Source organism: Sinocyclocheilus grahami, unplaced genomic scaffold (assembly GCF_001515645.1).
Source record: "Sinocyclocheilus grahami isolate Dianchi unplaced genomic scaffold, SAMN03320097.WGS_v1.1 scaffold1496.1, whole genome shotgun sequence".
Lineage (NCBI taxonomy): Eukaryota > Metazoa > Chordata > Actinopteri > Cypriniformes > Cyprinidae > Sinocyclocheilus > Sinocyclocheilus grahami.
In genome coordinates, this window is record NW_015506675.1 from 7 (window position 1) to 24,424 (window position 24,418).

The 24,418-nt window shown below is 36.1% G+C and overlaps 2 protein-coding genes and 1 long non-coding RNA gene across 3 annotated transcripts; 2 read left to right on the forward strand and 1 right to left on the reverse strand.

Annotated features, from left to right (window-relative positions):
- The first annotated feature begins 550 nt into the window (after positions 1-550).
- On the forward strand, positions 551-7,033 carry LOC107570710 (MIF4G domain-containing protein B-like). The gene is made up of 6 exons (XM_016256971.1): positions 551-631; positions 3,739-3,821; positions 3,895-4,004; positions 4,078-4,233; positions 5,375-5,467; positions 5,889-7,033. The coding sequence occupies exons 2-6, from the start codon at positions 3,740-3,742 to the stop codon at positions 6,114-6,116; spliced, it is 669 nt and encodes a 222-aa protein (XP_016112457.1). The 5' UTR covers positions 551-631; position 3,739; the 3' UTR covers positions 6,117-7,033.
- Positions 7,034-7,721: 688 nt separating this feature from the next.
- Positions 7,722-24,167, reverse strand: LOC107570716 (uncharacterized). Its single transcript, XR_001607073.1, has 3 exons — positions 24,108-24,167; positions 23,763-23,826; positions 7,722-7,793 (listed from the first exon to the last, which is right to left on the reverse strand). It is a non-coding gene; the product is annotated as an uncharacterized lncRNA (long non-coding RNA).
- On the forward strand, positions 8,692-17,496 carry LOC107570712 (uncharacterized). The gene is made up of 18 exons (XM_016256973.1): positions 8,692-8,784; positions 8,907-9,248; positions 9,340-9,687; positions 10,089-10,193; positions 10,307-10,402; positions 10,624-10,716; positions 11,354-11,428; positions 11,894-12,007; positions 12,540-12,674; positions 12,996-13,076; positions 13,561-13,665; positions 13,934-14,011; positions 15,205-15,264; positions 15,360-15,455; positions 15,722-15,820; positions 16,431-16,449; positions 16,553-16,598; positions 16,706-17,496. The coding sequence occupies exons 1-18, from the start codon at positions 8,733-8,735 to the stop codon at positions 16,775-16,777; spliced, it is 2,016 nt and encodes a 671-aa protein (XP_016112459.1). The 5' UTR covers positions 8,692-8,732; the 3' UTR covers positions 16,778-17,496.
- Positions 24,168-24,418: the final 251 nt, after the last annotated feature.

The following is a 24,418-nucleotide window of genomic DNA, read 5'->3' on the forward strand; positions in this document are numbered from 1 at the left end:
TAAATCATATAAATCAGGAACATATAAAGCAAAAGATGGATTACTAAGCCATAGGGTTGTGTTCTGACTTTATAAATGTAGCCTATGTGTATTAAAATAAAAAAAGTAAAATAATTCTGTGAATTCAATAATTTTTCAATATCAGGTATTTCTCTCGTCTATTGCTCTGCCATGGGTGCAAATAATCTGACATAACCTGCTACTCTAAACAGCTAAATTGAGGTTAGGTTTCAAACAGATTGTTTTAATAAAAGTCATTTTTATGCATGTGTGTTCTTATGAGCTGGTTATGGCCGCGCGCCCCAAAGCGGCAGACCTGATGGTTTTGAACATTTTTCTTTCTTTTTTCATTGCAGTGGACACGTAACTGGAGAGACACGCTTTGCTTATTCATATTAATTTGGTCATAGAAAAGTTGCTTTTCAACCTTTCTATGGGGTCCAGTATAACGCAATGAATATTCAACATAGAACCAGCCCTTTTCAGCCAATCAGATAGGTCAACCGAGACAACGTCACATTACGTAATTAATATTCATAAGACAGTGTTGGCAGATTCGCGTACAGGAGACGCAGGAAAAGAGCGAGGATTGGATATGTGAAAAAACATTTGCCTGTTTACTGTTTTTAATGTAAGTTTTGTCCTTATGAACATGCGATATTACCCCTCTCACATTTTAGCAGTATAAAAATAATTTGATATGCCTTTCATAGTGTTGTTAAACGGATAACATTAGGTGTGCTACTGTATTGTTGTTGTTTACCTAACGTTAACGTATATTTCAAAGAGTTTCAATCATAGTGTTCATGATATTGCCGTGAAAGTGTGTATTTGAGTTTGCTGTTGTCTTTAAATGAAGTTGTATCTGTCTTATTGAGCGGTTTTATGAGTTTTGAGTAGTTAGGAGTGGCCACAACTAACCAAAATAGTAAAGTATTTCTTCGCTAACTCTTCGGCGTTTGTGTATTTTCACTGTGGGAAAGTACAGATCAGGCCTACAGTCGACTGTAAAGTTACAGTTGAAGTTGATTTCTTCAAAGGGTGTTTTTGGTCAGTAATAATGAGCAGTTTTGAGTCGGTTGATGGTGTTTGGCCGGTTGGGGTAATCCGTTTAACTCACGAGCTGCTCTGATTCCCTTTGAAAGTCAGATTGATGACAGCACATAGTTCACACATCTTCTGTTTCACCACAGCACAGTGACAATATGACAATAATGAGGTATTGGTCCGAGTTGCATTGCCATTAAAGTTCTAGTGGTTATTAATGCAAATCAGACTAATACTAGACACAAAGGGGCAATATATTAAAGGGATAGTTCACCCAAAAATGAAAATGTGATGTTTATCTGCTTACCCCCAGGGCATCCAAGATGTAGGTGACTTTGTTTCTTCAGTAGAACACATTTGATGATTTTTAAGTCCAACCGTTGGAGTCCATCAGTCTTATAATGCATGGCAATGATAACAAAGTCTATGAGTGTAAAAAAAACATGCACAGACCAATCCAAATTAAACCCTGCGGCTCGTGACGACACATTGATGTCCTAACACACGAAACGATCGGTTTGTGCGAGAAACTGAACAGTATTTATATAATTTTTTTACTGTGCACTGTGTAAACAATGAGTGACATATACGTGCGAGAGATCACTTCCGGCACTTACGTAAACTACGCCAGAGCGCGTACACATCGCACGCACCGGAAGTTGTGAACAAAGTGTCCAGAAAAAAGGGAATCAAGTGTCCAAAATAAACAGGGGATCTGGTGTCCTCGTTGTGCTGCGGGGTTCGTGACGGGAAGGGCAGTGGTCAGCAAGGAAGGAAGGGTCCAGGTAAGGGGCGGAGTCCGGCGGCCGCACGCGCTCCCCTCTCCGGTCCGGGGCACGAGGGGCGGCGGCTTCTATCAGCGGCTTCGTCCTTCTTTCTGCCCACGGCACTTGAAGGGACTAGATGGCCCAGCATCCTTGCCCGACGGCCGTGTAACGGGTGCGGTTCTCGTCCGGACTGCGGGTCCGGCACTATGGCGGCACGGGAGTCCCTCTACGCCCCCCTCCTGGCCCCACGAGGACACCAGCGTGCATGCACGGGGAAGAGACTGGTCTCCCCGAGGAGAGGCGCGCTTGGCATTTAAACAGTGGTGGTGATGAGGCTCCATTCGGTTCAGGTGTGCCCCATCACATGCCGCCAGCCCTGGCTCTCTCACGCACCCACTCATGTCGGGAGCCTGGCTAAGGGCAGCGATTAAGGGGCGGGGTGATGCTGATAATTAGGGGGAGGCAGCCGACTCGTCACAGTGTGTTGATATGTTAATTAACAGATAAAATTAGGAATTCACTTTTGGGTAAACTTTTCAGCCCATCACATTTGGTGCATTTATTTATTTATTTTTTCACTGTCTGTGACATTTTGCCCATATAAATTAAGCAGAACAATCTTTCTTTAAAAAGTATGTTGTCCTCTGGCTTTAAATTGTGATCTTGTGTTTTTCATATTCAACTTTGAGTGTTTACACTAAGTTCATGATTTTATGGTCAACTTTCTAAAATGTTGCAGGCAAGAGATTTGGTTGTCAGTATTTATCTGTAACAGGATTGCTAATTGTAGCTCAACTTAAAGAGATAGTTCACCCAAAAATGAAAATTCTGGGTCACACTTTATTTTAAGCTCCAATTCTCGCTATATTAACAAACCATTCACTACGACTTTTGACTCCAAATTTGCTGCTTATTAATAGTTAGTAAAGTACTTTATAAGTACTAATAAACAGCCAATATGTTAATAATAGCATGCTAATAAACAACTAGTTAATAATGAGAATTGGTCCCTGTACTAAAGTGTTACTGAATTCTGTCATTAATTACTCACCCTCATGTCGTTCCAAACCCGTAAGACCTCAGTTCATCTTCAGAACACAAATTAAGCTTTCTGACCCTGCATAGACAGCAAGGGAACTACCACATTCAAGGCCCAGAAAGGTAGTAAGGACATCATTAAAATAGTCCATGTGACATCAGTGGTTCAACTGTAATGTTATGAAGCAACGAGAATACTTTTTGTGCGCAAAGAAAACATAAATAACGACTTTAGTCAACAGTTTTTCTCTTCCCTGTCAGTGTCTGCTGCCATTCACAAGAGTACCACTACACATTTTTCACAGAAAAACCAGTGTTTCCCCTGACATTATATTAAGGGGGTACCCCCCCCCTCCCAACTGCACCCACTGCCCCCCCTTGAAGGAGTTCCGCCCCGATGCGCACACACAAGTGAGCACACTCCCACTAGTATTTGTAAATATTAAGCCGCAAAACGACTATTTAAATATGAATTCTGTGTGTCTCTGTGTTAATGAATGGCGCAGACGCCAGTTTTGTTTACTACTCGTACTGAAGCACACCGTTTCCGGTGATATTAACGTCTGCCGTCTCACTATGAGGACATAAATACATGAACAACATCTCCAGAACTGCTCTGAGTTATTTGAGCATTTGACCGTTTCATTTGAGTAAAACTATCCTCATATCATATACACACAGAAATGTAAAGGTATTCACGGCAACCGGTCAAAATAAAAGTTCAGTTTAACTTGAAGACATTGCAGCAGAAATATATTAGCCTACTATTGTTCTCCCCCCCCCAAGCCGTAAACCTAGGGGAAACACTGAAAACTGATCTTATGTGCCTGAAGGTTGATTACTGATTGATCGATCGATTGATTCCCTGTCTTGCCATCCTAAACAGAATGGAGAACTCAACTAAAGAGGAGTACAAGATCCAGTCGTTTGATTTGGAGACACAGAAACTCCTAAAAACTGCCTTGAAAGGTCATTATCTTGAATCTGCAGCAGTTTTGCATGACATATTTTACTGTTAGGCTCACAAATGTGACCCCCCCAGACCCAGGTTCAGTTGACCTGGAGAAAGTGTCTAATGTAATAGTGGACCAGTCTCTGAAGGACCAGATCTTCAGCAGGGAGGCCGGACGCATCTGTTACACGATTATCCAGGTAAACAAATGCACCATGTGTAGCTTGTAGTTTGTTAGGACTGAGTTGTAAGCATATGACTGACTTTATGCAGGCAGAGGCCAAACAGACCAACGGGAATGTGTTTCGGCGTAACATTCTGAACCGACTGCAGCAGGAATTTAAAGCCAGAGAGGAGACGCGGAAGAGATCCACTCAGGAGTGGGTTTGCCTCGTGTCCTTCATCTGCAACATCTTTGACTACCTCAAGGTGAAAAATTGCCTTCTGTTTTAATGCTTAAAGGAATAGTTCACCTAAAATTAAAATTTGCTGAAAATGTACTCACCCTCAGGTCATTCAAGATGTAGATGTATTTGTTTCTTCAACAGAACAGATTTGGAGAAATGTAGCATTACATCACTTGCTCACCAACAGATCCTCTGCAGTGAATGGGTGCCGTCAGAATGAGAGTCCAAACAGCTGATAAAAACATAACAATAATCCACAAGTAATCCAGTCCATCAATTAATGTCTTTACTTGTGGATTATTGTGAAGTTTTTTTTTATCAGCTGTTTGGACCCTCATTCTGATGCACCATTCACTGCAGAGGATCTGTTGGTGAGCAGCTTTCTCCTAATTTGTTCTGATTAAGAAACAAACTCATCTACATTTTGGATGGTCTGAGGGTGAGCCAATTCTCAGCTAATTTAAATTTTACGTTCACAATTCTCTCATCTCGTCTCATTTAGGAAGGCATGCAGGGTAACTATAATTAAAAATGCATTTGTAAATTAATTTGAAGTGCTTACTAACTTTTAACTTAAAGGGGTCATATGATGCCATTTAAATTTTTCCTTTCTCTTTGGAGTGTTACAAGCTCTTGGTGCATAAAGAAGATCTGTGAAAGTTGCAAAGACTAAAGTCTCAAATCTAAAGGGATATTCTTTATAAAAGTTAAGAGTCAACCACACCCACCTAAAATGGCTCGTTCTAACATGCCCCCACATGTCTACGTCACGATGTGGGAAGATTTGCATAACGCTGCCCAAATGTTCACACAAAGAAAGAAGGCGTAACTTTTATTCTCGCTGTAGTATTGTTGCTGCCGCCACCGCCATGTCGTGAAGGCACTGTGTGTTTCGTTGTGAAAGCGAAACTCCTTTGTTTGGTCTTCCAAAAGAGGACGATATCCGCTTCGTCATGCCTGGAGCTGATCCGTGCTGGTCGCTGAGAAAAATCAACGCGTTTCAGAAAGGCGGGGCATAGAGGAGAAACAATAATGTACAGTATGTGGAAAATAATGTGTTTTTTGAACCTTAAACCGCATAAACACATTTCATTACACCAAATACACAAAATAATGTTCTTTTTAGCAACATCATATGACCCCTTTAATTCTCTGTGCTGCAGGTGAACAACATACCCATGATGGCCCTTGTGCACCCCGTCTATGACTGTTTGTTCAGACTGGCCCAGTCTGATGCCCTGCAGAATGAGGAGGAGGTGAATCTTGAACATTGTTACTAGTGGTTGGCTCAAATGGATAAACTGATTGAGTAAATAAATTAGTGATCATCAAAAAATGGTAAAAATGAAATTTTGGTTTCATCAGAAATTGGTTTGTAGGGCCAAAATCATTGATCACAACATTTTGACGTTTAATTAGGGCTTCTCAGATGACACGTTTTGACTCATTGTTTATCAGTTATTAATTCATCGGGTTTCTCATACGTCAGCTTTTGTGGATCAGTGTTTTCTTTTCACTCACCAGTGCATATTGATATACAGTATATATCAATATATATATATAGATTGCAGAATTTTTCTGACACCTCAATTATCTCTTCATCATTTATCTGTTAGTTTGTAGCAATGTTTAATCTTACTCGGATGTTGAAGTTCTCTCCTTATCTCTCTGTCTCAGGTGGACTGTCTGGTGTTACAGTTGCACCGTATCGGAGATCAGCTGGAGAAGATGAATATGCAGCTCATGGATGAGCTGTTCAATCTGCTGAGGGATGGATTTCTCCTGCAGGAGGACCTGAGCTCCATGGGCCGCCTGCTCCTGCTCGAGATCCTTGAGTTTCGTGCGGGAGGCTGGACTCTCAGCGAAACGGCTCAGAAATACTACTACAGCGAAGTGACGGACTGAGGCCTCCACCAATCAGGAGAGAGAAACAAGAAGGCGGGATGAAATTGCAATCCATAGGAACCAAGTGTGGAGGTTTTATTTTTATATTTACCTTTGATGAAGGCTTGGAGATTCACTAGGTATGAGGTTTGACATGAAGTAGAAGATTGGGCAAAGTTAGATGCAGTACTGGGTTTTGGTTTTGTTTTGACTTTTTAAAGTCAACTTGAATTGATGTGAAGTTCATCTTATTAGCTTTCATAATACACATTCCTGGTTTTATAGATTTATTCATTCACATTATTCCCAAAAAAAAAAAATCCACAATTCATATTTTTTTTTATAAAGATTTATAACGTTATCATCTCTGTAATGCCACCCAAGGCCGCTTGGGGTTTAATCAATGGGTGCTGGTAGCGTTTCCCCAATTGCAAAGTCTTGCAGTCTTTTTCCCATCAAGATTTAGAAAAAAGAAATCTGCAAATAGTACTCCATGTTGTAATGTTACAGGAATATGTTCATGTCCCAGGACAAACTATTAATACGTGTGATAATGCAGTTCATTCATGGTACTGCCTACTTACAAATCCAGTTAGTAGAAAAAATGTTATAGCTAAAGGGCTTGTTAGTGCTGCTTTTTTTGGCCATAATCACAGTATATTTAGCCATTGGTCACAGATCTTTAGACATTTTAGTTTGAAAGTAGAATGAGTTTGAAAGTGAATGGAGTTCAAGTACATGTCCATCTGATCATTGAAGTCTTGCAGTAGCAGCATTAAAATCATGATTCATTTGATGTAGGTCTTATATTTGTGTCAAGGCCTGTAATCATAACACTAGAGATGATTAGATGGTTTTAATATCAATATATTTAATACACTTTTAGTTGTTTGATTTTCTTAAATCGACTAGCAAATTATATTTGCCTCTGTAGGAAGAACAGCTATTTCTATTGTATAAAAAGGTTTATATTTGTTCTATAATGTTTTATAAGATTTAAATCTGTGACAAAATCTATGTTTTTAATGAACCAAAAACAGTTTATAAGAGTCACATTTAAATACAATGTTTCCTTAAGGATAATATTTTTATACTATGAAAAGTAGACTGGATGTATATCCAACAAAACCTCTACAGGTGCTGGATGAAGACAAAGTGTCGCAAATGTGCATAAATTTGCACAGCTATGACTATTTTCTTATTTTGTATCATTTCAATCTGATGAAGATCCACTGGACTGAAATGTTAACATGAAGTTAACATGAAGAATGTCAAAATGTTGTATTTGAAAGTATAAAAATAAGCTCCTGTGCAGCTGCTTTTGGCCTCACTGATTCCTCAGGCTCTTGCAGATTAGACAATGACTTGTATAGTTGTCTTGATGCCACAAGTTTCAAATAAAGAAATAATTAAATGTTTGTGTGCACAAAGTTACAATTGAAATCTGAAAAATGTGTCGTAAGATGTGTCTTTAATTTGTTTTGTAACACTTAAAAGTGGAAATGTGACTTTTTATAGCTTTATTTACTTTCCTTCAAGAACAAACTGTATTTATGAGTCAAGATAACAGACATTCTCATGTCCTTTTTTGTGATGCCCATCCATCCCTAACTCCTGATAGCACTCGATCTCTAGTCTCTTGGCTGCAGGAGATCTGTGGTATTTCTCCACCTGTTTTCTCTTCATAGTCTCCAGCGTCTAAACGGACACAAAGCATCCAAGCAGAAGTTACGTCGAGACTCATTTCAGGTAGTGTATTGAGATATTTTACAAGTGTATGCTAGCATAAATTTGGAGTATACATGTTTTGTAAACTACTCTTATGCTCAAGACTGCATTTTATTATTAAAAAAGAAAGAAAAACAAGAATATTGTGAAATATTACAATTTAAAATAACTTTTATTATTACTATTATATTGTAAAATGTAATTTTTATTCAGCATCATTACTCCAGCCTTCAGTGTCACATGATCTTTCAGAAATCAGTATAATATGCAGATGTGCTTAATTATCAATTATTGTTGTGCTCACTTATCAATAATGGTTTGTATTATTATTATTATTATTAAGTGTTTTGCTGCTTTAAAATGTATCATACATATAAATATTTTCAAGATTGTTTGATGAATAGAAAGCATTTATTTGAAATGGAAATCTTTTGCAGCATTATAAATGCTATTTCTGATCAATTTAATGCATCCTTGCCGAATGTCTTTTTCTTACTTACTTACCATGAACTTTTAAATAGTAATGGATCACAGTTTCCCCCCCAAAAAATGAAGCAGCACAACTGTTTTTAACATTGATAATAAATGCGTCTTAAGCACCAAATCATCATATTAGACTGATTTCTGAAGGATCATGTGACACACAAACAACTGAAGACGAGTAATGATGCAGAAAATTCAGCTTTACTGTCAAAGGAATAGATTTTTATTTTAAAATGTATTTAAATAGAAAAGTTATATTACATTTTCATAATATTTCACAATATTACATTTTTACTGCATTTTTTGTTTTTGGTCAATCAAATAAAAGCAGCCTTGGTGAGCAGGAGAGACTTGTTTAAAAACGAAAAAGGCTTTCGTTTTCATGATCATTTATGATATAATGACAGTTTTGTCTAATTTTAATACATGATGGACATTACCTGTATTTTTATGTCTATACTTATGATTGTCGCTGATGGTGAGTATTTTCACTTTACGTCTATACGCGAAAATAGCCTTCGAGATTTCCTTTTTTTAACGCTTATTATTTATTTGTTGATTTATTTTAACGCATTAATCAATTTGTCTGTTTTGTGATAGGCTTCATCGTGCACGGTCCCTCTGGTCCTGTGATTGCTCCTCTGGGATCTTCAGTGGTTTTGCCCTGTTATGTTGATGAACTCTTACTAATGGAGGGTCTGGAGGTGGAATGGAGAAGAACAGACTCAGAGGCTCTGGTTCATCTGTATCAAGATGGTGAGAGTCGACCAGAGGCCCAGCAGCAGGAGTATCATGATAGAGCTAATTTCTTTACTGATCAGATCCATCATGGAAACTTCTCTCTCCGTCTGGACAATCTGAGAGCTGAAGATGAGGGACGATACACATGTAGAGTTTACAGTCAGCAGGATTCTGGTGAGACTGTGGTTCAAATAAAACATGGTGAGTGAGAGCCATCTGAATTCTGCTGAAAATATAAATGACATTGGATGTATTTTATGTAATGGAATTTAAACAATTTTTATTCTTTCAGAGCGTTTGCTAGTATCAGGATCAGATCAGTCTGTTTCTGCATATGATGGTGAGGACGTCACTCTGAGCTGCTCTGTAGACTCTCACATCACACCTGAACACATTGAGGTTTCATGGATAAGGACAGATGGAGATATTCCAGTTCTGCTCTTCCAAAACAATGAGCCTTTACCAGATTCATCAGATGAACAATACAGAGACAGAGTTGAGTTCTTCACTGCTGAGATCCCCAAAGGAAACTTCTCTCTCAGACTGAAGAGTGTCAGAACTGAGGATAAAGGAGTTTACATGTGTTTAGTGTTTGCTGGAGATCTTTCAGCCAATGCAACTGCAGAACTGGAGCAACTGGGTGAGTCGACAAACATAGCAAAATGTAAAAGAATGTCTATTTGTGCTATATTTAAGTAGACAAACTTGTTGGCAGTGGCAATTTTCATTAACTCTGTCCACAAATCATTTGAATATACTGTTTGCTGTGGACACTGTATGAACAGTATCTGTCATTATTTATTTGCATTTGGTGTAAATTAGGTGCTATTTTTTGCTATTTATACTAGCTTAAAAAAGTGTCTATTTAAAAAGAACAAATAACTTTTAACATTTCAGTAGCTGCTGCTAATAATTGTAGGAATCCATTTAAATAACGAATTGTCTTAATTGCAAAACTCCTGATTATTTCTCCATAAGAAACTATGACTAAATATACCAAGTTGATTCAGTGAAGTTATACCTGATGTTTGTGTTTCACAGGTGTCTCTTCTTGGCACATAGCTGTGTTATTTTTCTGTTTTGCTGCTGGATTTGGAGCTGTGCTTCTGCTCTGCTGTCTGATCTACTGCAGATCAAAAAACACTGGTAGGCCTGTGCTTGGAAGGGAATTGTTCTTATTTTTTTGTGATTTAAATTCTATGTTTCACAGTAAGTGTTTTTTTTTATTTAACTGGGATTATTCTGCTTCTTCTCTCCAGTCACCAGCAGCATGATCAGGAATCTTCAGGTTTCTCTGGTCTTTTATCCAAACATCTGTATGTTCTTTGCCTTCATGCTTTGGGGCTTTACTGAAGGTGAGTGCAGTAGTTTAGTGTTCTTAGTTATGTTTGTAAATATGAAAAATAATATTAATATAATCTTAATAATATTGTAGATTTTGTTTGTCTTCTGTTCATAATGTTGTACAGATTTTTCTCATCCCTGACTCACATGTTGGTTCAACACTTTCTCATTTTTTGTCACACATTTGTTGTCATTTGTCATCTAAAGTCCATAATTAAATATTCTGTTCCAGGATCTCTGCATGAGACTGTCCCCTGCTGTGCCCTTTATATTCTGAGGCCTGTTTTTTTGATTTGGGCTTTGCACTATTTGAAGTATCTTCAAGGTATATTAGGATTTAAAGTTTTTTTTTTTTTTTAAGGAGATCAGTAAATGCATTTTGTTGGCAACATATTAAGGCTTAGCATTACAATATTGTTGGTGATTAATTTTATTCCAGTTAAATACAGTAAAGGGTCAAATACTGAAGCACAATGATTTATTTATTTATTTATTTTTTCAAACCACAAACTCAAGTTTATTTTCTGAATATGTTCTTGGCAACAATATTGTATGTGTCAAGAAAGTTGTAGTGTTTGGTGAAAAAAATATTTGTAATACATTCAGTAAAGCCATAAGTCTTGTTTGAACAATAAGGTGATACAAATATGCTTTTGTAAACTGTAAAGTGTGAGTATGTTGATAAGTATTTAAAATGAACATGGTTTTATTTTATTTTGAATGCATGTCTAAAAAAATCTAGTTCTAAAGTATCTGTGGGACTCATTTGGCATCTGGACAGTGATGCACAAACATGCTTCAGTATTTCACCTTGGGAGTAAGAATATGTGATATCTCTGACAACAGAGAACAGCATAATTTAGTCAATCAGAACAGGACTAACATAATATAATACAATGGCAGTGCATTAGTGCTTTTAAAAAATATATACATTTTATGTATTCAACCCTTTCTTTCCACAGTCAATCATAACTCATGGATCAGGTTTTTCAGAATAACACATGAACTTGCTGTTCTTACAGTCGTTGTTTATTCAGGTGGGTGAATCCACATTTCACACAACAGAAGCCATGTTACTTATTCTGACATATAAAGTGCTTTATGAAATATTACCGGTTTTGCTAACTTTCAGTAGACCTGTCCAGAATTCAGCCATTAAATCATACCACACCCCCTCACTAAAATCCTGTAAACATGAACCCTGAAGTCAGCAAGCCTGATTACTCAAACTGACTGAAAGACAGACAGTGCTTACAAGTGTCTAGTATATTCTTCATTTCAAAATAATAACAGTACATCCTTTTATAATTTATACTTTATTGCATGTATACTGTTACCCTAACTTTCCTTAAATATCATAATGATTAAGTTGGTATGGCCTCAATGACAATTGTTTGACAAACACTGTTCAGTTCACCACATGTGTACATATGTTCTGTTCTTGCACAGAACATCATGCATCTAGTGTGACATAAAAAAAATTTTTTTATCTGTTTCTATAGTTCTTTTTGCATATGGCTGGAGAATTAGTGCACATGATACAAACTATAGACGCCGTATATTCTCAGGAATGTGCTTTGGATTTGTTGTGCTCTTCTGTCTCATCCTGAGTGGAGGTAAGAGTTTCTGTATGATTTGAGTGGCAGGCTAAGTAAGCACAGATTTATTAAGTTGATAAATGTAAATGAACAAAACTCTTGATTATTGTTTTATTCTACAAAACCAAAAATGATAATCATATACATACAGTAGAGCCAAACACTTTCCTTTTAGATCTAAGTGTGTGTTAATGTTTGATAGTACTATTAGCTTTAGATTAACCACTGTTACTGAGTGTTGATAAAGCACAAAAATAATAGAAATAAATCTTAAGGGAAAAAATAAATAAATAAATGTGGAACGTAAAATTTATTATTTTCTTGACTGTTACCACCCTCTACTACTTAACCAACAAAAGGAACAAGCACAGTTACAAACAAATTATATTGTAAATTGTACTGTATATGTGGCAGAGCATTGCTAATGTTATCATCTTTGTGTGACTTAACTGTAGTGCTCCACGCTTGTTATAAAAGCATTCAAAGCTGCTGCAGGTTAAGATTTGATGCATGAACCTTAGCCCTGACTGGACATTTGTCATGTCCACAGCGATGATACTGTCCAGGGACATGAGAGCAGAAATGGCGGATAAAATCATGCGGCTCTCCGCACTTTGTATGTTGTTGTTGTTGTCTTTTCCCCAATTGTTCCAGATGGTCTACTCATTAGGACTTCCCTCTTTAGGTAACACCTGAATACTGATCCCTTCATAATTTATTAAACTGATGAACTGATTTTTTTTTCTGTGATAAAAATCTAGTTGTTTGTAGTTCAGCCACTTTCACTTTGATGTAGAACTACTGTACTTGTAGATTGATATGTTGACATAAATATGCAGACTAAATTAAGCCAATAAGTGCTCCACAAGAAAAACACCTTTGAGACTCTTATTTCAGTGATTTTAACATCTAAACATTCAGAGCAATCATATGATGTGTTTTAATGACACATTATTGACTGTTTTGTTTGATGGGAAACTAATAAACTGTTATTCTCTTATGTTAGTGTTTCTTATTGTGCCATTTGTTCAACCACTGTTGCTGTTCTGTATACCACTTTTACCTCTTCTGCAAGCAAGATTTAAATGTAAGTACATCTTGAAGTACATTCTGATCGTTATTGTGTTTGTATAGGTTTGGAAAGAGTAAATCATATAATAATCATGTATATATACATTTGTGATGATTTTGAATATTACTGTATATGGGTAGAATATTGAATATTACTGCTTAATGCATGTTTATTTAAAAGTGATTTAAAGTCAGCATGAAACTGAAGCTCCTGCTGTTCACTTTACAACCATATTGTGACTTTTGTCTGAGTGAAACTACTATCAAACCAAAAGTAAATTATAATATTGGACATGACTTGATTTTATCCATTGGTTGTTGATTGTATTGTGAAATGTGAATTGTTCACAGTAAAACCAATAACATACATTAAAAGCATTATATAGATTCAATTTTGATTTCATGCTGACTTTTCTAAATTGATCCGTGTCAGATCTGAGTTCAGTTCTTGTATGTGACTTGTGAAAGCTAAAGCAGATGGTCATCTTTTTTATTCACAGTTCTTCGCCGCAGATGGATACAAATTTTGTATATAATAATAATGACACTCCTGGATATCATCCTAGTGATTTATGCTCATCTAGTCATATTGGAAAGGGAGAAAGGTATGCTGCCTTTATTTAATAATTATTTTTTAAAGTAGATTTGTTGTGTGAAAGCTCAGATTTGTCAGGACAGATATTTCTTGTAAGGTTTAGCTTGGGTTCCTGGCCTGGGTTGGTGATTAATGTATTTTACATTTCCTAGATCCAACAGGATCATATTTAACTTAGTGATAAGTGATAGCCATATAATAGCTAAACTTAGAAGACATACAACATTTTGTTTTGTAAGACATGTTGTGCTGATCAGAAGTGCCTTTTTTATTTACAGAGTACTTGGAATGGACCTGTGTCATTTTATTTCTTGAAGTTCTGAAGATAACCGTGGTCGTTGAAAACCATGTACAAGGTATTATCCATCACTGACTGTTTTTTTTTTTCATCAATGCTTGTGATTACTTGTGATACTTGCATTGTCTTTTATTACTCCATACTATATTTATAAAAAAGAGCATGACAATATGGTACTAAGATGTAGAAATAAGATAACTGTCTAAAATATGCAAATTAAAAAAGTAAAACAATGCTGTTCGGAAGTAAAATGTATAACACATTAGTTATATTGTTAGTTAATTTAGTTAATATTAAGGGAAATTAAGTCATATAAAGCAGACATACTCATTATACTTTGTGCTTCCTGAACTGCGCATTGTTTTAATTTCTTAATGGTCCCTTTGTTAGTCATGAGTATGAGGGTGAGTTTTGCAATAAACATGAGACTGAACTGTGATGTCTGAAAGTATTCCGATTCAGACGCCTTATTTTTTTCCCCACATTTTATGTTGCAGCCTTTTTGTGATTAATTTAGGAAATGTATTTAAAAAAAATTTAAATTGACATAAGTATTCAGTGCTGTGCTACTTCATGTACTTCATGATCATGTGCATGTTGAGAAAACAAGCTTATATCATTTTTTTCCTTATTTTTTTCCACAAACATTTCTCTCTATTTAAAATTTTAAATGAGATGTGTAGTTCTTTGCAGTCGTTAGCAAATGTAGAGTTTATACAAAGTTTGTAGCGCACAGTAATGTTTTTGCCATATATCACCTTAAAAGTGCAATGATTTCTGTAAATCCAGTGGTCCAATGCTGTGTGGCCTCTGTGTAATTATAATCACCTGACTAGTGGCTAGTGTGTGCAATTCCATGAAACTGGAAGACTTTTTGAACATACATAAAAGCAATAGACTGATTAAGAAAAGAAAATTTAAAAGAGATAAAAAGAAGAATTAAGGAGAATCAATAAATAATGGAGAATCTGCTGCCATTGTGTGCATATGCAATCATAAAATCATTAAAAAGTAACTAGTCTCATTATGAGTATTTAAAAAATTTAATATATTATAATTACATCGTAATCTTTTTATTTCGTAATCTAGATTACATAACCAGTTACTATCCAACACTCGTACAATATTATCTCACTTTACTACTATAGGCCTTCTTGAATTATTCAGTTTTTTTTATTTTTAATTTAGTCATTTTCAGTCATTTATTCAATAAAAATTCAAATCAGATTTGATTTTTGTTTTAACGGGCAGAACGTTTAGGAGTCCTGAGACGACGACAGACTGAGTCAAGCCAACAAGGATCAAATACGTGTAATTATTTACTGCTAAAGTCTGCTAATTATTGATTGCTAAATGAAACACACTGTTTAATGTTTGTTTGTTTTGTGTGTGTGTGTGTGTTATAGTCTCTCTCTGTAGTGAAATCATGTTCATGTTTGGAGCAGTTGGTCTTGTTTTGTTGAACTCTGTTACACTGACAGCAGAACTGATCCTGAAAGCACGTAAGTGGAAATCTATTATTTCTGCAAATAATTATATGTTTGTATTTCCATATTTGTATATATGCATTTGTGTATGTGTGTATAGCCGTTTATAGATATTATAGAAATCTTTTAACATCACACCATTTTATATAATGCAAAAACCATGCTAAAAAATAACAGAGCACAGCAGGGTTACATTTTACAAATGCTGAAGATTGCTTTACCATTTTGCTTTCAAATGTCCTGTGCTTCTTTCTCTTCTTTATTATTCTTTTAATTCTTAGGAAATGGTGAGCGTGTCATGAAGGATATGAGAGTCATTGTCTTCCCTTCTGAAAGTGTTTTTGTCTTGTATTGGCTGATTTTACAAATGCGTGCTTTCTGTAAGTATCTTTATTTTTTATTTATTTTGCTTTTGCTCTGTGATAATAAAGGCAAAAGTATGGAAGGCCGTTTCCACCACTGAATAAAAAAAAAAAAAAGGTAATTGCGACTTTTTATCTCACAATTCTGACTTTTTTGAAAGAAAATTGCGAGTTATAAAGTCAGAATTGTGTGATATAAATACGCAATTCTCAGAATTGCGAGTTTATATCTCTCAATTATGACTTTTTACTACGAGTTTATATCACGCAATTCTGAGAAAAAAAGTCAGAAATGTGAGATAAAAAGTCGCAATTACCTCTTTTATTTTTTTGTTCAGTGGCGGAAACGGGCTTCCATACAAAAGTGACAGTATAGTGACACAGAGAAAGATTTAAATCTATCAAATTTCCCAGCAGTGAACTTTACAAATATTGACTCAAACTCAGGAACATTAGTATGATTTATATGCGTGAGGTTTTTAGGAACATTTGGTCAAAAATTGGTCAAAAGCCATCGAATCTGTTCAAAATACTTACAGAATCTGTTTTATTTGCTGTGATTCTGATTTGATTCAATCGATTATTAACATTTGAAACAACTTTCTCTCTAATGTCTCCTGTCACATAGTGAGGATTGTTACAGCTGGGTAAGTTCAGATTTTTATTCAACACCGTATGTACTGTATGTATGCAGTACATTCAACTGTGTATGTATCCATGTTTAATCTGCAGTTCTGTTTTCAAATACAGATCTACACACAATCAAAGGAACTCACATCAAAGAGGTCAACTCGGGGTAATATAATAATTATATATGATGTATCAGCTGATCTGCAATATAAGCTTTGACATTTTACCGTGGAGTACTGATTTGTACCAAACAACGTCTTGTTTTAAACACAGAATACACCAGAGACTCGTGAAATGGAGAATCTGTCTGCAGCTGATCCTGATGTTTCACAGACAAAGACATGAGAAACAGTCTTTCACATTTATCCTGTACTCTGACTGCTCTGTCTGTCTGCAAAAGAGTTCCTCTGCAGTAAAAACCAACAAGCTGAGACTGAAAACTAAATTGTAAAGCAGAGAGTCTAGTGATATTCTGTTACAAATAACTTAATAATTTTGTATTGGTTGCCACATCAAAAGTAAAACATGCTGTATTTTTGTAACAGTATTAAGTTTATTGTAATAGTTATTATGAACAAGAAGTATTTTTTTTCATAAACAGATTGAGGTACAGCTTTTATGTAAATTTGGTGTGTTATTAAAAATGTGTTCATTCATCTTTGAGTATTTAGTTAAATATGAAGGAGCTAATATTGCTGACGTTAAACAGATCTGTGCCAAAATCTATGCAAAAATATTTATGTAACATTTAAAACGAACAAGCCGCTTGTAAAGTGTCTTTTAATTGCTATAGTTTATGTGTGTGTACGTGCAGTTCAAATAATAATAAATGTTGAGAGTGCTTTCTATTGAAGTCTCCAAGATCATGAGATATAATCATCATATACTGTATATATACTGTATATATGTCATGATAAAAATCATGAGACCACGAATAACAATTTCTCTTATTTGTCTTTAGTTTCATCACATTGATTTGTTGTCATCAATATATATGCATGACGTTATCTTATGAGCCCCGGTGCAAAAACACTTGATGGACCTCTTGTCACCCCTGTCCTCTGACCCGAACCTTTGTGGTGAAACTGGTTTAAATAAAACTTGTTCGTAAGTGTGGAGTCAATTCTGAACCATTTTAAAACATTTCAGAAGAATACTTTGACTTAACTTGCAATTTTTCACACTGATATTTTACTGCTTGTTCATTGAGAGCATTTGTTATTATCAGGATATAATCTAATTTTACAAGTTTTTGAACCATGTAAGTATAAACTAAATTTGATTTGTTGCATTTATTATATTTAATGGAACTGAATAATCCATTAATCATCTCTTTTCCTACCCTCTCTTCAAACAACAGGGCTGAAAATATGTCTCCAATCATATCAGGTTAGTATTGTATTTAATGTAAATCATATTTAATAAATTGACCTGTAATATGAATAGAACATATAGAAAATACACTCTGGATCCAAAGTGAATTGACTTCATGATGACACCACAAGAACACACATGCTGCGTCCAAATATGTCTACTTCCGTACTGTATAGTAGGCAAAAAAACAGTATGCAAAATGTAACTGGATGACCTTCTATTTCAAGATCCTAAGGTGCATATTCAGAGGACACTTTACTATCCCATGAGGCCACAGGAAAGGATTTGTGAATGGCAGTGGAGCATGGAACTGGTGTGTCCAAATTTCATTCATACTACACATATTAGTAGAACATACTTTTTAGTAGTCAAAAGTAAGTGTCAAATGAAAACTATTTATATATAACTTTTGTTTACACATCCACTTTTGAATGGCTTTTTTAAGATATGTCTTGTCCCAAACCGAGAAAGGGTCTGATGAAACTCCAGTCAGTGGATCAAAGGAAAAAACAGCAGAATTACATGAAATGAATGCTCTACTGAATCAAGATCTGGAGGCTGGTAGGAGTGACAAGAGAGAGGAAACTCAGCTTGATTCAGTGGAAACACAAACATGAAAAACAATGATAGAAAAAGACACTTTATCCAATGAGAATTTGTTCATCAGTCCGGACAGTGATCAAACACACCTCAGTGTTGTTCTTCGTTGTAATCCAAATGGGTTTCTACTGTGAGCTCTTTTCAAAAGTAATTTTTGTTTTTTGTAAATGGCTGTAATTATATGCAAGATGTTTAATTGTGTGACACAAAGCATTATTGACACTGTTTAATTCAGGAGATTAAGCGAATAAAGACAGATAACCATATCATCATGGTTGCACAGGAGTTTAAAGTGTTTGAATTATTAATTTTCTTTATCAGTAGCTGCTGCTTGTCTCATATTACCAACACAACAGCCACCCAACACGAAGAGCTCTCCAAGAGCGCGCTGAACTCGTTCAGTCTTTTCTCTCAGTAGAGTAGTCAGGAGCAGAACGATGTGATCGCTCGGCTCCGAAGCGAAAAGCTGAATATGCGCTGCACCTGCTGCCTACTTATACTCACGCTGTGATCAGCAGCAGCTGGATGCAATAATCGCATGCCAATTTGCATTGGCTCGTTTAGTTTACACTCGAAGTAGATTGGTCCCTCTAAGCGAGATCCCAATTTCGTCGGTCCTCCGACGTGACGTCGAGAGTGACCGACTGAAAGGGAACTGAAGTTCAATAAAGTTCAGTTCATGCACTGATGGAGTGCAGATGTGGGGTTTTTACAGTGTGTTGGCTGATCAGAGACCAGCTGTATAGAGTTCAGGTCAGCTCTTGTCTTCATGTGATTCCATAAAAAATATAAAATAAGGTTCAAATGTATTACCCTCAATAATGTAATCTATGGGGACTAGTGCAAAAACACTTTCAGTAGTAGTAACATTTGGTGCCTCTAAACATCCTTAAACATATTCATGATGTAAAGAAGAGGCCAACATTGGGCATGTTGGACAACAGTGCTGAAGATTCATCAGGATGAGATGTTTGCATTTAAAAGTGTTGGTGAGTAAAAGTCACATTAGTAAATTATTTCATTCAAGTACCTGAAGTTTTGTGCTGATATTTTCCTTATTTTCTTTCAAAGCATTTATCAGGACCAAATCAGTCCATATCTGCAGTGTGTGGGTGAGGACCTCACTGTGAACTGTAAACAAACAACTGGGTGAGTAACAGAATGATGGAAGTTAATTGACATGAAAATAAGCACACGCATACAAAACGTTTTAAGATTTTTTTTTTTATTCTTGTTGTATGAAACAAGACCCAAACATAATTTTTGAGAGATTCGCTATAAATATAAACAATGTGGCCTGATTTCACAGACAGGGCTTAGACTAAACCAGGATTAGGCCATAGTTCAATTAGGACACTTAAGTAGTTTTTATAAAAATGCCTTAGAAATAGAAAAAAAACAAAACAATTACTGGTGTGTATCTTGAGACAAAACAAGGGCACTGACATATTTTAAGATCAATCAGTGCAAGTTTATTTCAGTTGAAACAGCTCACCAGAGATATTTGGCTCCCCTCACATTTGTCACTGGGTGGGCCACTAGAGGTCTCAACAAGAGCAAAAAGTGCTATTGTTATTTTAACTTGTAACTTATTTTACTTCCTTATGTTAAGTACAAAAACGATTGTTGAGCAGGTCCATCAAACATTTTTGGAAAGTTACAGATCAGGGGAGCGTTTCCCAAAAGCATTAGCTAGCCATGGTCGCAAGTTCTGATGAATATTGATAACAATGGAAGTTGCTTTTGGGAAACGCACACCATGTAAAAGAATTCATGAAAATGGCTAAAAAGAATTGACATTTATTTTGTAAAACATTTCAAGCAAACATTTTTTGATGCATAGCGCACTATTCGCAATTGATAGATAGTCTTACTGATTACAACACTCAACGACGACACTTCTGGGATCTTCTTGGAATTCGAATCCAAAGTAGAATTGCATTCTGTCTTTGTCAGTCACGTGCATTTATTATGTGTGAAGTCACAGAGGTGCCATTTTGAAAGAACTGAAAGTATACAGAGAACTGTATACTTTCAAAATAAGTTCACAATGAAAAACAAAATCAATAGTTTATGTTAAATAATATGCCTTTATTTAACTCCACATGCCTATAAAGAACTAATTTCTAGTAAGTATAAAACACAACAGTCAGTTTTTATAGGGGATGTCCCACAATAGGCCAGTACTGCCACTCCCTATACGCATATATATATTGTACTTAAGTACACTTTTTGAGTATCTGCATTTTACTTGAGTATTATTTTTTCTGGGAACTTATGACTTTAACTTCACTACATTTGAAAGACAAATATTGTACTTTTCACTCCACTACATTTCTATCAAGGTCCTCGAAGTAGAAAGTTGTAACTATGTAGCAGCTTTGAAAGTCAGTGTGTGTTTTTTTTCTTCTCTAAAACGTGACTTTCTTTTTTTCAGACAGTTTATCAGCAATCATCTTGTAGGGCTACATGAAGTGATTTCCCAGTATTTTTTGAACACTGACCAGTTGCAAATGTGATATTTATTTACAACAATTCAATAATAAGAAGTTAATATTGTGCTATATATTAGACACAATATTGTCTGATTTTGCTAAATTGTGTATGTGAAAATATTACCTATAAAGCCACAGAAGAACTGTTGTGCATCTCCTAATAAAACACAAAAGGTGTTGGAGCAGCACTGCACAGACTGTTCTGTGTGTGACATCAAAGTACCGCGAGAGTGATTAGACCGCATTAAAAAAAAAATTTTTTTGATGTCAAATAAGTCTTGCTGTTTTGCTTTTTTGTTAAAGCAGTGCTGCTGTTGTAAAGTTATACAGCTATAGTTGTGTTGCTGGGTTTTAAAGCAGGTTTGATTTTTCTTTCTTTATCACTCTGTATTTACAGGATTTCACTGTGCACTCTGCAAATGTGTGGATGAATGGTTAAACATAGATGTGTGCACACACTGTCAGAGCTGTGTGAGATCACTACCATCCTGCTTTTGTGGGGGTGGGTAGGGGTGTTCATTTTTTTCCCCCCATAGGTTTTTAACATTTAAAAGCTCTTTATTCCAAAGATACTACAAGCTAGTTAGTGTATTCAGCAGGTGTAATGTATTCTAAGTTGCTTCAGAAGTATTGCAAGTATTACGTACAACAATAAAACAGTGCATTGACATAAAAAAAGGAAATTTACTTTTGGTACTTAAGTACTTTTAAAAGCAAGTACTTCTGTACTTTTACTTAAGTAAAAATCTGTCTTTACAACTTTTACTTGTAATGGAGTAATATTTGACCAGCAGTATCTGTACTTTCACTCAAGTAATGGAGTTGAGTACTTTGTCCGCCTCTGCCTATACGCAGAGTACTCAGTTTGTGTAGGGCACCAACTTCCAGGGGGCACCATCCCTTTTGCTAAAAAAAAAAAAAAAAAAACTTTCATTCCATATCAATATTAACATAAACACAAGTGTAAATGTAAACATAAATATATATTTAAAAAATAAAATTATGTTGAAAACAGTAAGCTCACATGGCACATTCCCACTTCCGCCACACCCCTCAGGAAAAGACAACAGCAGTCTGGTGCTGAGAAGCCTTATATTTTTGGCTATTGAAGTTAATGTGTGATGGCAGATATTGATAATTTAGATATTTTCAATGACTACTTTTTGTCTTTGTTTGTTTTTTAGTTGTTTTGTTGATTTAAATTGTCTGTTTTTTCATGATTATTTCAGTCAAACCTATAAAACCCTTTGTTACCCCAAACTACATAAACAAGTTACTCATAAAAAGTAACATTTGTTACTCATTGACGCGTGAACTTCCCCTTTAAATTACGCAACACTCTGCCCTCTATGTGTAGGACTCTGCTCCCATTAAGCCCTGTTAGAAGTGAATTAATTAATTCAGCATTTCAACACTTCCGTAAGGATGCATTAAATTCAACAAAGCGGTTTAAGAAAGGATGTATTGATCTTGTGAATTAGCTAATTTTACTATACCAATATTTTTTAATTAGCCGTTAAAGTTTTATATGTGACTATGACACACTGATCCTTTAACAATGCATCGGCGCAAATACGCACACCTTTTGGACCAATTATGCAGCATGATTTCTCGACTGCCACAAATACTGCCTTAACAAATTACTCATTTTGTGCACTTTTTACTGTACCAATATTTTAAATTGGCCTTTGAACTTGGCTTTATTGCATGGCAAAAAAATAAAATAAAATAAAAATCTTACCTTGCCAATGGATTTGATCTAATGGTGGTGTTGAGCACTCCAAAGAGATGGTCCTCACTGCAGAACACAAGTCCAGGGGGCGTGGTTGGATGCAGATCCAACTCCTCCCACCTGACATACACCTAAACCTACCCATCTCCACCCCCTGATCCCTAAACCCACCCATCTCCACCCCTAAACCTAGCAATCTCCACCCGTAGATGTGGATCAAACCATGCCCCCTGGATCTTGTGTTCCGCAGTGAGGGGCTACTGGCTCCAAAATCAAACTTGGCATGCAACAATCCGGCAGCAATTGACAGCGCTCTGATCCCATGGCATCGTCAGCTTGACAGTACCTCTAGCCCAATGATGTTGGGGGATCCAGTGGGGGTGGCAATCATATTTCAGGTTGGCCGTGCCACTTTATAGCTGTGTCTCATTTAGAAGGCTGTGTCCTCTGAAGGATGTGTATACGGAGTGTCCTCAACCCAGAATTAAATGAGATGGCCTTTGTAGGAGGGGCAGAAAAGGAAACAGGAAGTATCACGTTGCTATGCCAACACATTTATAGCGTTGTTGCGCTCTAACGCTAGTTAAATGTACAATACTAGAGGGTTAAACAAATTAATAATTTCTCGCCTTGCTAGCAAAGTACTATTCTCAACATTTAAAAATCACTAAACACTTGTAATCCTGTTTACCACATCTACCAACTGAGGTTATACGTTACAATGTTACATCTGTCGGCGCCACCATTTTTTCCCCCCAAATAAACGATGGTTGTTTACGGCGACGCAAAGAATTGTGGGTTATCTGTAGCAGCGAAGGATACACCTCATGCAACTTCCAAATTCCTGTGAAAGAAGGTCGCATTCGAAGGTCGCATTCTGAGTGTCCTACTTGCTTCTCTGAAATGAGACAGCCTCGATGACGTATGCAGCCTTCGAATGTGACCTCCGGAGGGCACAGCCTTCGAAATGAGACACAGCTTTTATCACAGCCCAGCTAAAATGTAGTGCCAGTACTTGTGTTCATTGGCACCCCCACCTGCTGGTGGCGCCCTAGGTGACTGCCTAGCTTGCCTATGCCGTGAAACGCTTTTGACCGCCAGTGTGTATGTAATGGGATTTGATTCAAACCTGTGTCATGATTCCTCTAGCAAGGATTTTGTTGCCATCTTGCATCATCATGTTGATGAACTTGCTGTTAAAGGAAAGCAGATGATCAGTGTTATGAAGGATCCATATATACTGTGGGGTCCAAAAGAAGTGGGACCACGAGTGAAAATATATATATACAGTATATATTTAATTACAGCAAAGTTCAAACAATGTTATGACAAAAGTATAATCAACATGAGATAATTATTCAATTATTTTGAATTCTAGATTTTCAATGTGGCTTTTGGACCCCACTGTGTTTATAGTCAGAGCTTTGGTTAGACTAACATGTACTGCAGTTGGTTGAGCTCTTTTTGTTTTTACCTGATCAGAGGGTCATTGAAAGTAGAGATGGTGTCACTGGACAGCGCAGCTTTTATCAGAATACATATCAATGACTAAATATTGTTTTTTTATAATTAATATCTTGTATCTTGTACATTTATTGTATTTGTACCTATATGCCGTTCTTGCTCAGTGTCTAAATAATAGTTATTTACACTAAAAATAATGAATTGTTGGTGAATTTTCTGGTCTTTGTAGCCTACTTATAGATATGTCAATATGTTTGTACAGCCCCCCAGCGTCGTAGATGTATTCATTTTATTTAAAAAAAACAATCATTGACATTTACA